This window comes from Salvia splendens, chromosome 19 (genome assembly GCF_004379255.2).
Source record: "Salvia splendens isolate huo1 chromosome 19, SspV2, whole genome shotgun sequence".
Taxonomy (NCBI): Eukaryota; Viridiplantae; Streptophyta; class Magnoliopsida; order Lamiales; family Lamiaceae; genus Salvia; species Salvia splendens.
The window spans coordinates 23278628-23291170 of record NC_056050.1 but is presented as its reverse complement, the minus strand read 5'-3'; the positions used below and the strand labels follow the sequence as shown (position 1 = coordinate 23291170).

Sequence of the window (12543 nt, the reverse complement as noted above, 5' to 3'; positions counted from 1 at the left end):
GCATCCGCCACTGCAGCCATCTCAGGTTAAATAGTCATTTATTCTTTTAGTAAAAAGTCAATCAATTTAATCTCCTTTACTTTATTATGTATTTTATTTTATTTTCACTTATTTTCTCTATTTTTTTCTCCTATTTTATAGTACTAATAATTATCTAAAGTCACTAAACATCACTTTCTTAAAATCTCATGAAAAAAAACATTGATTAATTTTAGTGCAGAAAAAGACCAACTCATTAGAGAATGATTTTTGCTTCATTTTCTTTTCAATATCAAACTTGGAGTTGCGAGGAAAAGGCAACTTTTTTGAAGGATAAATTCGGTGATGCGATATTAAGACAGAACTAGACTGCGTTAAAACAATTCCAAACTTTGGTGTGTTTTTATGAAAAAGTTATTCCCAACTTTAGTTATTGTTTCTACACCTAGTCTGAAATACCCAAATATGTCATTTGATTGTGCAAGCTTTTCAAAATTAAATGTATGTGTCATCGAGAATGGCAATTGACTTTATTAGCCATTAAAGATATGTTTGCTCTGAAAGTATTAAGAAGGTTAAATTCGTCCAAAAGCAGTCCTACTTTAATTAGATTGTGCTTCACATTCATGGTTAGTTATGCTAAATTTGGGTAAAATAAATCGGTATATGGCATTGTTGATTGTAAATTGTACAAATAAGTTAGTCTATCTCACTAAAATTGAGTGTCAACTCAAATGTAGAATAAATACTTGGTGGTCCCATATAAAGCAACCTCAAATTCTTGGGATAGATGGCATTATCCTTAAATGTGCGTACAAATCAACACAAGAAATAGTCAATGATTTGCTGGTCGACACCCTTGGTCTAATAAAAAAAATGTTTTGATTATTTGATTACATGATTCTAGAGGTGAGCAAAATAATTGAAACTCAAATATTCTATCGGAATCAAAATTTGAAATTCAATTAGATTTTTCGGTTTGATTCGGTCTAAACTTGCAGTTAATTTCGGGTTTTCGGTTCGGATCCAAAAAAATCCTGAAAAACCAATTTTTGTTACTATTTGTATATATCCTCTAATCTATACCTAAAATAAATTTTTTATGTTGATTTATATTAATAAATATAATACTAATATTTAGATTTTATAAAAATTGTAAATTGGTTGATACGATTGTGTTAAGTATAGAAAATTAATTTTCAGATTTTTGTTTTTTTGTTTTTTTTTGTTATATTGTCTAATTTTGGTTTATCAAGTTCGGTTTTGTAGTTTGGATTTTGGTTTCTCGAATTTTTTTAATATATTTATGTAACTTTGGTGTTTGTTTAGTTCGGTTCCGTTTCAGTTTCACAAAATTTTGATTTTCGGATCGGTTCGATACGATTTAGAAAAAAAAACGAATCGAAATCGAATGCTCACCACTGCATACTCATTTTATTTAAATAGAATTAATTTTTCTTTCAACGGTGAAAGCCATAAATTTAAATTGATGGATTTCAAAATGAATAATTCCAAAACGATTTGTGCTGCAATAAATAATTTGGTATTTAAAAAAGCATACGACATTTATGTTTAGATTCAATCTAGTTAGTTGAGATGCAATCATTGCATAAACATGTGAAAATTTGAAATTACAAATTTAAAAACTTGACACGATCTAGTGCGTCCCCTTTAGCCCGCAGGAATAGGTTGTTTTGCCACGATGACTGGGCTATTAAAATAGTAGATTTTTGTATAAATATAATGTACGTAATGACATCTTTTTTCGACAACATACTAACGCCATCCACAATAGGAATAGCCCAGCAATAGCCCAGTCATAGCCCAGCCACTGCCACATCAGCAGCACTAAAAATCCTCCTGCCACATCATCAAAACAAGCAAATAGCCCAGCAATAGCCCAGCCATAGCCTAGCCACTAATATCCACATCACTATTAACAAATATATACAAAATGAAATAATTAACAATCACACAATATGCAAAATTTAATTTACGAGACATATACGGGAAAAGTTTAATAATACTATTAAAATTTTAAAAAGTACAATAATTTAAAAAGTACATTAATTAAAAAAAATACAATAATAAAAAAAAGTACATAAATTTTAAAATACTCGTTATCCCCGGTGCCCATCCCGTTGGGGTCGGAATACTTGGTGCCCAGCCCGGTATCGGCGGAAACCCCCCCGGCGGACTCCCCCCCGTTGGGGCCCCGGGCATCATCTGCTGCCACGAGTACATGTTGTAGTACCTGGGCACCTGTCCCCATCCACTTCCCACAGGGATCGCCGGAGTTTGTGACCCGCTACTTCCGGAACTGGGCTCGTTGTTGAGATCCATTTACCGTTGTTGATCTTGAACAGAAATTAAGATAGAGAGAATACTCGTTAAAACAAGTGGTGCGAATGAAAATGACGAACAAAGCGCGTATATATAGTGTTTCGAAAAGAAAAAAAATTATTTTTTCGCGCTAGGCGGTGCGCTGGGCGATCCGGGCGCTGCAATAGCGCCGAACGGACCGCCCAGCGCCACGCGACCGCCCAGCGCTGCGCGGTTTCTCTCTCCAATCGCCCGTAGGCCATCCACAATAGGCGCCCAGCGAACCGCCCAGCGCCGGCGCTCGGCTGGGCGGTCGCTGGGCGCCTATTGTGGATGGCCTAATAAATTTGTTGATTACAGTTGGTGGACTAATTTTTTGAGCCGGGTTATAAAATAGTCTGAAATTTTGAAGGGAAAAAGAAATTAGCCTTTTTTAATCTAGTTAGCTCAGATGCAGTCACAAACTAAATTAATCAGTAATATGTTAATTGATATTGTATTTTGATTAAATAATCTCGAAAGTTAAATGTTGGTCGTAAAAGTAATTCTAAGATTACCACAAAATGAAGATAATTAAATCACTTTATCAATATTCTTGATTTGTGAGTAATAAACACACAAGCACGCTCTCACTCTCATATCTTGACATCAATTAAATTACGATATTCTTAAGATCCAAAGAGATATTAATACCTCCCTCAAATAAGATAAAAACGAGTCCAATACAATCATTAATTAATGAATTGCGGAATGGTATTATTGCATGTCATATATATCTTGGTAGATTAGAAATGATGAAAATTATAGATGACACGTTAATTGATGACATATATCATTTATCTCTCGGACAATGACCCAAAATTTAATTTATGGTAAAAGCATCAAATCCATTTTTCGTTTATTAATATAATTGTTTAACTTAAATACTACTCCATGTTTTATAGCGAATGTTTAGGAATAATGTATTTATTTCTGCAGTTTGACAATTTAGTTTACAATATAATTTTAACTATTTTTTAAAATTGTTACTTCTTTCAAATCAATTCATTATTTAAATGAATTATTCTCATTCGGTTTAATTGAGAAGAACGATAATTAATTATCTCAAAAAATATTAGTACTTGTGAATAGCTACTCCGATTTCCATAAATAGGGGTGTCGTGTTCTTGTTTCTATGGATTTTTTTATATTTTGAATAATTAAAGCATCCAAAATGAAGTTGACAGATAATTAAAACAAGTAATATCTCTATATAACTTGTTTTATTTTTCTTATTTGAAAAACATGAGAAAATATGTATAATACTTGTCACGGTCACTATCTAACTGAGAAAATAATAAAAAGTTTCACTATATATAGAAGGGTTTTTGGCTTTAAAAACCAAAAACTTTCACCAAATTCCGATTTTTCCCACGAACTATGAGATTGGTTTTTAAAACCACGAACTTTCACATCGTATGCCATTTCCCAACCCGACCCGAATAACACATTTCCGGTGCAGAAGTTGTCCAACGTGGACAGCCGCAGAAATGACATGGATGCCGGAAAACGACGTCGTTTTACCCTCAATCAAGAATTAAAACACTTAAATAATCAAAACCGATCAAAATTAATCAAAATCTCCTAAACCCTAAACCCTAAACCAAAATGGCATACGATGTGAAAGTTCGTGGTTTTAAAAACCAATCTCATAGTTCGTGGGAAAAACCGAAATTTGGTGAAAGTTTTTGGTTTTTAAAGCCAAAAACCCTATATAGAAATAGAAGATAATTGGAATGGTGGATCAAGGATACGACGCTTTCACGCCATTAGGCTTTCATGACTGAAACAATTAAGTTTGCATATTTGCAGTATCTGATCTAATTACTAAAAAATAGCACCACATATTATTTTATTGAGTAGTTATACATTGTTTTCAGTCACTTGTGCTATTTATCACTTTTTTGCTTAATGTTATTTTTGCCAATTTATTTCTCTATCTTCTCTCTATTTTTTTTTCTTTCTCTTATTCATTTAATTTAATTAGTTTAAGTAAAAAAAAGTGAACAGATAGTCCCTTAATTTTGCATGTTCTACTTTTCACTATCCCTGAAAAAAGTTATCATATAAAATCCTAGACATTAATATATTTTACATTTAAGGTGTTTTTTTTACTTTTCTTAATTTTTAGTATATGTCACATTAAAAAGTAATTTTACTTTAACCATTTATACTAGATTCAAATTTTATGGAGTACAATTTTTTAGTGCATGTCCCATAAAATATTTGCAGTAGCTTCATATTTGGTGTTGCTCCGCTGAAAAATAGAGAATGGGTTTGAGTTTTGCAGTATGATTGGAGAAATTTTTTACACAAAAAAAATATACTATGAGATTTGATGTATGGTTAGAGATGGTGTATGCCTTCACCCCATGAATGACATTTTCATACTTTTTACGTTCTAAATAAATCCCCCAACTAAGATAAATTAATTGATAAACTTGTTTTAAGCATCCACATATAAACTTGTAACAATATATAATAATTAATACATCGTCAAGTTTCCAGAACACAGTTACAATGTTCAAATATCATGATTTTATGTGAAGAAGTCTTCTAAACTAAGTACTAGTATCTTATAGTAATTGAAAAAGGCTATACTACAAATTTAGCAAACATAAAATCGATGACATCACATTGTAGCTCAGAAAACAAAGCAAATAAAACTTGTACTATTACATTTTAATAATTAATATTATCTCATCAAATTTCCATGTGATCACGGTTATAGAAAATAATCAAAATATTGATTCATTTTGTTTGAGTAAATAACAGTAGTAATTATGATGAGATTATTTCCATGCAAGTTGCAACTACCCAGCCAGGCATTACCCACAAACGTCCTCATATACGTGTTTTTAGTGTAATGTTTCACGCGAGAGAGAGAGAAAAAAAACACTAATTCAATGATGTGTTCATTATTTAAAGTCTTTTGTAAAATCATGCTCCTTTTTGACGAGTGTGATTTCACCCATCCCCATCTCATCTAACTTAATTTCTTCGATGCCCATTAACTCCAAAAGCTTTTTAGAACTCATAATTTATCTATGCTGCAATCTCTCTTCTTTGTTTGAGTAAAAAGTTTTAACTGTATGATCTGTGTAGAGTATGATCGTTTCTTCAAATTCGACTACTTTTATCTATTGATGAAGATGAGAATGGATCCAAGATGATGATATAGATAAAAGAAAAGCTTGTCTCTTGCTTTTGTTTTGTGAAGTTGGGAAAGATGGGATCGTTTCCGGGGCATATGGTTCCAGGAACGTTGTTTTTGGTTGTTGGGATGTGGCACGTCTGGTGCTCTATATGTCGATATGTGTCGGATCCTGAGACGTACCGGGTGAGGGTTTGGAACCCGGTTCGAGCATTTGGTGGAGGCTTTGTTGATCTCTGCATAGAGTTTCTTTATGCAACCCACCTCAAGATCGTTGTTGATGGCGCCTTGAACCCTTCTCACGTCAACAACTTTGAGCACTCTGCAATGCTCCTCATGTTCTTCATCTTTGGAGTCATCACACTCCTCTGTGAACAGACAAGGTTAGTCTGTCAGAAAATATATATATTGGTTGCTCAGATTGCATTGATCAATGAGGATTGATGCAAATGTACATTGATTTGTTGCAACTTGCAAGATGATGTTGTTATTCTGTTTACAGGCATCTGCCATTGTCTGAAGGTGCATTGTGCCTGATTGCTGCAGCAGCATTCACAGCAGAGTACCTCTTGTTCAACTTCCACTCGACTACGCACAAGGGGCTCGAGGGGTACTACCACCGTGTCCTGGTGCTCCTGATAGGCCTATGTATAGCATCAACTATCGCAGGAGCACTAATGCCGACCAGCTTCCCAGCTGATTTGACCAGTGGCATTGCTATAACACTCCAAGGCCTTTGGTTCTATCAGACTGCCTTCACTCTCTATGGCTCAATGATGCCGGATGGCTGTGTGCTCAACATCGACAAAATCACTTGTCGTTCCTTCGAGCACGAAGCCCGCGGCGAGCTGCTGGCTAATCTCCAGCTGTTCATTCAATTGTTTGGTGTTCTCGCTTCTGCTTCTGGTGCATATGTTTATGCACACCCCAGATTCAGCCACTGATCAGAATTTGGGGGGTTGTCTATTTTTTTAGGAGTATATATACAAAAATTGACAAGAGATTTGAACACCTTATAGTTTTTGCCTTTTGGTATTGAATTGTATATGTAAAGATAATGCCAACATTAAGTTGTGATTTTTGTAGAAATGTGAGTATTACATAGTAGAAAGACAACAGAAGCAAACCTGTTTTGGCATTAACATTAATATTGGACAAAACCAGCAGTTGAGTTATTTGTTACAGTAAAATCAGTTGCAGATGAACTAAATCTAAACACACTTATTTCATAAGTAGAAACGAGATGTTTAATATGGGACAATTGATTCAATGAGCTCTTGTAGCGGAGCGAGTTCCTTCTTGTCTATCAGCGAAAATTCCTGCACAACAGAGCTTCAGAGTTAAAGCTAGTGAACGATGCTCGATTATGTGCAAAGAAACTATAAAATCTTGCAATCAGCTCAGCTTGAAGAAAGGCTTTGACTAGTAAAATCAAAGTATCAGAATACTTACGTATGTAAAAAGTATAAAATGCTTGAAGCAAGTATTTAAGTGAGCTTCCTCCTTAAGACTCACAATCTTCTGAAAATGTGAATGATATATATGAGCATATACGCGGAATAGCCGCTTAAATATAGTCTTCACAACATCCCTGAAATTAGTAGGAAATGGTGCACCTGCATATGTTCCTCCATCAGTATTGAGCCAATACATTTATCAAAAGAGAAAACACTTTGCTATGTAGACAGCACTGATAAGTTGAATCAGACATAATCATTACCAAGCCTTTGAGGAAATAGGGATTCATCATCCAATTGCGTCTCAATCCAGTCCATCAAATACTCGACATATTTAGGAGCCGAAACTTCAATAGGTTTTTTTATTGTTACACCATCCGCCCATCTGTACTCGTACCTGAAAATGTGTTTGTCTACATATCATGCATACTTCTTATACATACATATGGAAACATATACGTTCTGCTTCTTGGTTAAACCAACAGATATGTAAGAAGCATATAGTGAGGATGAGATTCAAACATTCCTAACAATACAGAATGCCACTCAAGAAATGAATTGGAAACAGTATTAGCATCAGACTTAAGGAGTTCATCTTTAATTTTTTTCTCCTTTCTACTTTCAGATGGTAAAAGAGTACCCATATGGTTGTTTCTCAAAACATAAACAGAAATAATAATCAGCTAGACATACTTGGGACCAGCAGACATTGTAGGGCAGTTTTCTGGCGTACAGAACTCTGTGAGGGTGCCATAGAGAAGATTCACCTGGTTGAAGAAATCTACAGCTGAAGATGGAAAATCAAGAAACCTTCTTTAATTTAGATACACAGATGAAGAATTAAGTACAAAACTGTTGTTTTTAATCATGTAGAAATTGTTATTATGCATCATTTTTTATGCCTTCATAAAACACAATCTTGATGTCCATAAAAGAGTAATAATATTGTGCTTCTCAGTGGCATCATATCATGAGCAATCAATGAGGAAATACAATCTTATTTTCTTGTTTAAATTTTTTTATTGGGGGGGGGGGTGTTAACCATTTGCACGGAATTTTAATACGAAAATCAGTAAATTAATTTTGTTTATCCTACTAAGCACTAGTTGAAGTCCTTCGAGTGATACTCAAGATGTGCACAGGCATAACCACAAGCAAGCACATATATGTGTACGAGAGAGAGAGAGAGAGAGAGTACTGTTAACAGCTAGCCATTCATTAAAATCTTCACCAGGAGGTAGTCTTACAGCTTCTCGCAAGTTTCCACTACCCAAAGTGGCATCAATATGTTGTCTAAGCTGTGCACCCTACAGCATATAATTGTAACAGATTCAGTGGGCAATAACTTGTAACTTAATAATGAAGTCAGGTTAATGCATTGTGCGTGCAGCCATTGGCAATAGTCGGACAGTTAAACACAGGAATGCGATGTACTCCTATTCTCTACCAATACCTTCAACCAAATAACCAAGGCATAACTAATCCACCAAAGTTCTATCATCTTGGATCTCAACCATGATAGACAAATTAGGCAGCAGAGAAAAGATTTGAACAATGACAAGAAGGAAAACTGAAATAAAATTTCCTTTACTTTGAAGATGGCTCGGAACATAAAAGGAAAAGAAAAAAAATTATATCCTCATGCTTACTGTATCAAATCAGACATCCTTTTCTCTTGGTCTAGCGTCATTAGCTAGAGCAAGTGAAACTAAAACAGCGACTGGTCAAGAAACACCATTCATTACATGATGAATTTTTTAAAAATGGTTTGAGAAATAAAAAATGAAGAAAGATTGACATAATATCTGAGTTACAAAGAAGATGACATAATATCACAGAAAGCAAAAATTGACAAACTAATATTAGAATACGAAATATGTCATTGTTATGTTTCAAGCAGAGGCTTGTTACAAACACTGGAAAGGAAGCAGAGTTAAGACCAAAACAGTTAAGAAGGGTGTCAAATATATTCAGTTGCAAAGAAATACACCTTACTGCCTGATGGGGCACTTTTCTTCGGCCGGAATGTCCTTTGATTCCTGTCCAAAAGAGCAACTCACACATTACGAACAATCAGACAATCTCCTAGAAAAAAACAACATCCAATCGGCTTACACAAACAAAGCTAATTGGACGAACAATCAAGAAGAGTTTTCTACATGTTAGGCACTATTTTTAAGTCATTCAAGTGATATCTGTGTTAAAAAAAATGCAGTTCTTTTTTTTTCATTAATCATGAAGCACATGTCAAACGCATTTTGCCTCATTTTACAAACAAGTCCCGTATTTTATCCACATATTAGGAAGATACAAATGTAATAGCAATAAAAACATGCTATAACTTTGTGATGCTACATCTCTTCCTTATTCAAATTCATTTATACCTACAGAAAGTAGTTTGTGACAAGAGTCTACGACACGTGAGGGAATGAAACAAGATCATGAACCTACGGTATAAATGGCAGGCCTAATATGCCTCTGTTTGATTTTGCAAACGGATAAACAACTGCAATGAAACATCTAATGCAGATAACGACTGTGATTTAGAAGTATTAGAAAACTTAATTGGGCTTTGCTAATCAGAGAAGATACCGTAACGAAAAAAATTAATTCCTCTTTTTCTTCACATTCAACTATCCAATAGAGCATTTTCACACCATCAAAACTCTAAACTTCAATTCCAATAGTATTGCTAACTTCAACCAAATATAATAAAAACATAAAAATAGAGAAATAACCTTTTGTTTCATCATACACCTCTTTGTCAATCAAAAAATCAACCTCGATATGAACATCAAATCACGGAAACACAGCAAAAAGCCCACATGATTCAATCAATTGAGTGAAGAAACAACACAGAATCAACCAACAAATCAGAAATTCAATAGACGAACACAGATCTGACGTGAATATTCACACAGCAAGAGATCACAATCAGATAAAATGTCACTTTTGAAGAAAATAATTACCTGCCAAGGCCAAAGAGACTCATGGCTGTGTTGACAGAGAAAAAGAAAAGGATGAGAAATTATGAAAAAACGGGGAATATTTAGAGGGGAATGCGGAGGAGTATATATACATATATAATTAGGGAAAAAATTAATTTATTAGTACAAAATTTTACTTAATTATGGATAGTCTTATACTCCCCCGTTCCTTGTTAATAGAGACATTTCTTTTAGTTGCAAAGTTTAAGAAGAGTGTGAATTCATGGTGAAAAAAAGTAAGAGATAGTAAAGTAATAGAGATGAATAGAAAATAAAGTAGAATAGAGAATTACTTTTTGCCAAAAATAGAAATGACTCAATTAACTTGAAATTTCATAAAATAGAAAAATACTCTACTAACATTTCAAAAGTAACTTTCAAAAAGACCCAAGAGTAACTTTCAAAAGTAAATTATTAAATTGTAATTTTAGTACATTTTACCATTGTTCTATATAATTAAAATTTGAACGAACTAACTCTTTCGGAAATAAATCCACCCTCTGCATTATGCTTATTGATCTATTTAACTAGGTTTAAATAGAGGAATTAAATCAATTTCAATTGAGGTAGTACGGCGCGTTGAACCGATGACTCTTTAAATTTGGAAGTCTTGGTATTCAACCCATTTTTCGGCTGGCCTGATTATATGTAAAGCATTCATAGTATTTAAATGAATACAACAAATCTTGCATGGTTGGCAGTGATCAATATGTCATATATGTGTGAGTTGTAATTGTCTACATCATCTGAATTTCGTAGCAAGATTTGAACGAGACAACCTCATTCTCGAACATCAATTAATTTCCACCTTCCATTTTCGTTTGGGGTGAGCATTCTTGGATTCAGATTGGATAATTGCCCCATCTAATCCGTCAAATATAAAAAATCTGAAATCCGAATCATGAAATACTACTACTATGATTTAGTCCAAAAAATTTAATTTTATAAAAGCAGTATATATATATATATATAGGGGAGCGTTATTCTCCTTTTCACATCTTAGATCCTTTTTCCTTCTTAATATTACGCGTTAGATCTAAGGCATCAACGGATCAGATTGATTCTATAAAACTGGTTCCGTGTTGCATTATAGAAGGTGGTTGTATGCATTACAGGGTTATTATTGACATTTGACGGAAAAGTAACTGCCACATTTTGGTATCTGCGAATAATGCACCACATGGTCACGAGTAATGCATATAATTGACTATATAATGCACAATATGTGAACTGCAATGCATACGAATAAGATGTACCATGTTATGATATTTGGACACACGTTTCTTGTTTCCCCTAAGGGTTTAATAAGCTTAGGGGCTAGGGTATAGTACGTAGACACGTATGTAATCTTCACATGGTAACGAGTAATGGATATAATTAACTATATAATGCACAATTTGTGAACTGCAATGCATACGAACAAGATGTGATGTGTTATGATGTTTGACACACGTTTCTTGTTTCCCCTAAGGGTTTAATAAGCTTAGGGGCTAGGGTATAGTACGTACGCATTAATAACAAATTATAAAACGATACGAATAATTCACCAAATTGTCACGAGTAATGGATGTTATTAACTATATAATGCACAATATGTGAACTGCAATGCATACGAATAAGATGTACCATGTTATGATGTTTGACACACGTTTCTTGTTTCCCCTAAGGGTTTAATAAGCTTAGGGGCTAGGGTATAGTACGTAGACATTACTAAATGCACATATGTAATCTTCAATCCGTTGATTAACCCATATACACAATACCTCTAATAATGCATAATATACTGAGATAATGACAATTAACAACTACATAATGCACTACCTAAACCAAATAATGAACATACGTATATTCCAATAACAACAATTTGTTAGTAATGTCTACGTACTATACCCTAGCCCCTAAGCTTATTAAACCCTTAGGGGAAACAAGAAACGTGTGTCAAACATCATAACATGGTACATCTTATTCGTATGCATTGCAGTTCACATATTGTGCATTATATAGTTAATAACATCCATTACTCGTGACAATTTGGTGAATTATTCGTATCGTTTTATAATTTGTTATTAATGCGTACGTACTATACCCTAGCCCCTAAGCTTATTAAACCCTTAGGGGAAACAAGAAACGTGTGTCAAACATCATAACACAGCACATCTTGTTCGTATGCATTGCAGTTCACAAATTGTGCATTATATAGTCAATTATATCCATTACTTGTTACCATGTGAAGATTACATACGTGTCTACGTACTATACCCTAGCCCCTAAGCTTATTAAACCCTTAGGGGAAACAAGAAACGTGTGTCCAAATATCATAACATGGTACATCTTATTCGTATGCATTGCAGTTCACATATTGTGCATTATATAGTCAATTATATGCATTACTCGTGACCATGTGGTGCATTATTCGTAGCGGTTTCCAGCCGTTATTAGATTACTATTGTACCCTCATAATGCACAAAATAGGACAAATAATGCAACACGGGATTAATTACCCAATGTTGATCTTGACCGTCCATTTCTCTAATCTAATGGCTGATATTAAGAAGGAAAAAGGAGGAAATATAGGAAAAGGAAATGAATACATCCCTATATATAT

The 12543-nt window shown here is 33.9% G+C and overlaps 2 protein-coding genes across 2 annotated transcripts; one reads left to right on the top strand and one right to left on the bottom strand.

The window, feature by feature from the left end:
• The first annotated feature begins 5249 nt into the window (after positions 1-5249).
• On the top strand, positions 5250-6583 carry LOC121778549 (transmembrane protein 45A-like). Its single transcript, XM_042175923.1, has 2 exons — positions 5250-5877; positions 5997-6583. The coding sequence occupies exons 1-2, from the start codon at positions 5570-5572 to the stop codon at positions 6436-6438; spliced, it is 750 nt and encodes a 249-aa protein (XP_042031857.1). The 5' UTR covers positions 5250-5569; the 3' UTR covers positions 6439-6583.
• Positions 6584-6605: 22 nt separating this feature from the next.
• On the bottom strand, positions 6606-10037 carry LOC121778550 (MOB kinase activator-like 1A). Its single transcript, XM_042175924.1, has 7 exons — positions 9921-10037; positions 8942-8990; positions 8150-8258; positions 7645-7738; positions 7215-7348; positions 6947-7110; positions 6606-6813 (listed from the first exon to the last, which is right to left on the bottom strand). The coding sequence occupies exons 1-7, from the start codon at positions 9941-9943 to the stop codon at positions 6742-6744; spliced, it is 645 nt and encodes a 214-aa protein (XP_042031858.1). The 5' UTR covers positions 9944-10037; the 3' UTR covers positions 6606-6741.
• Positions 10038-12543: the final 2506 nt, after the last annotated feature.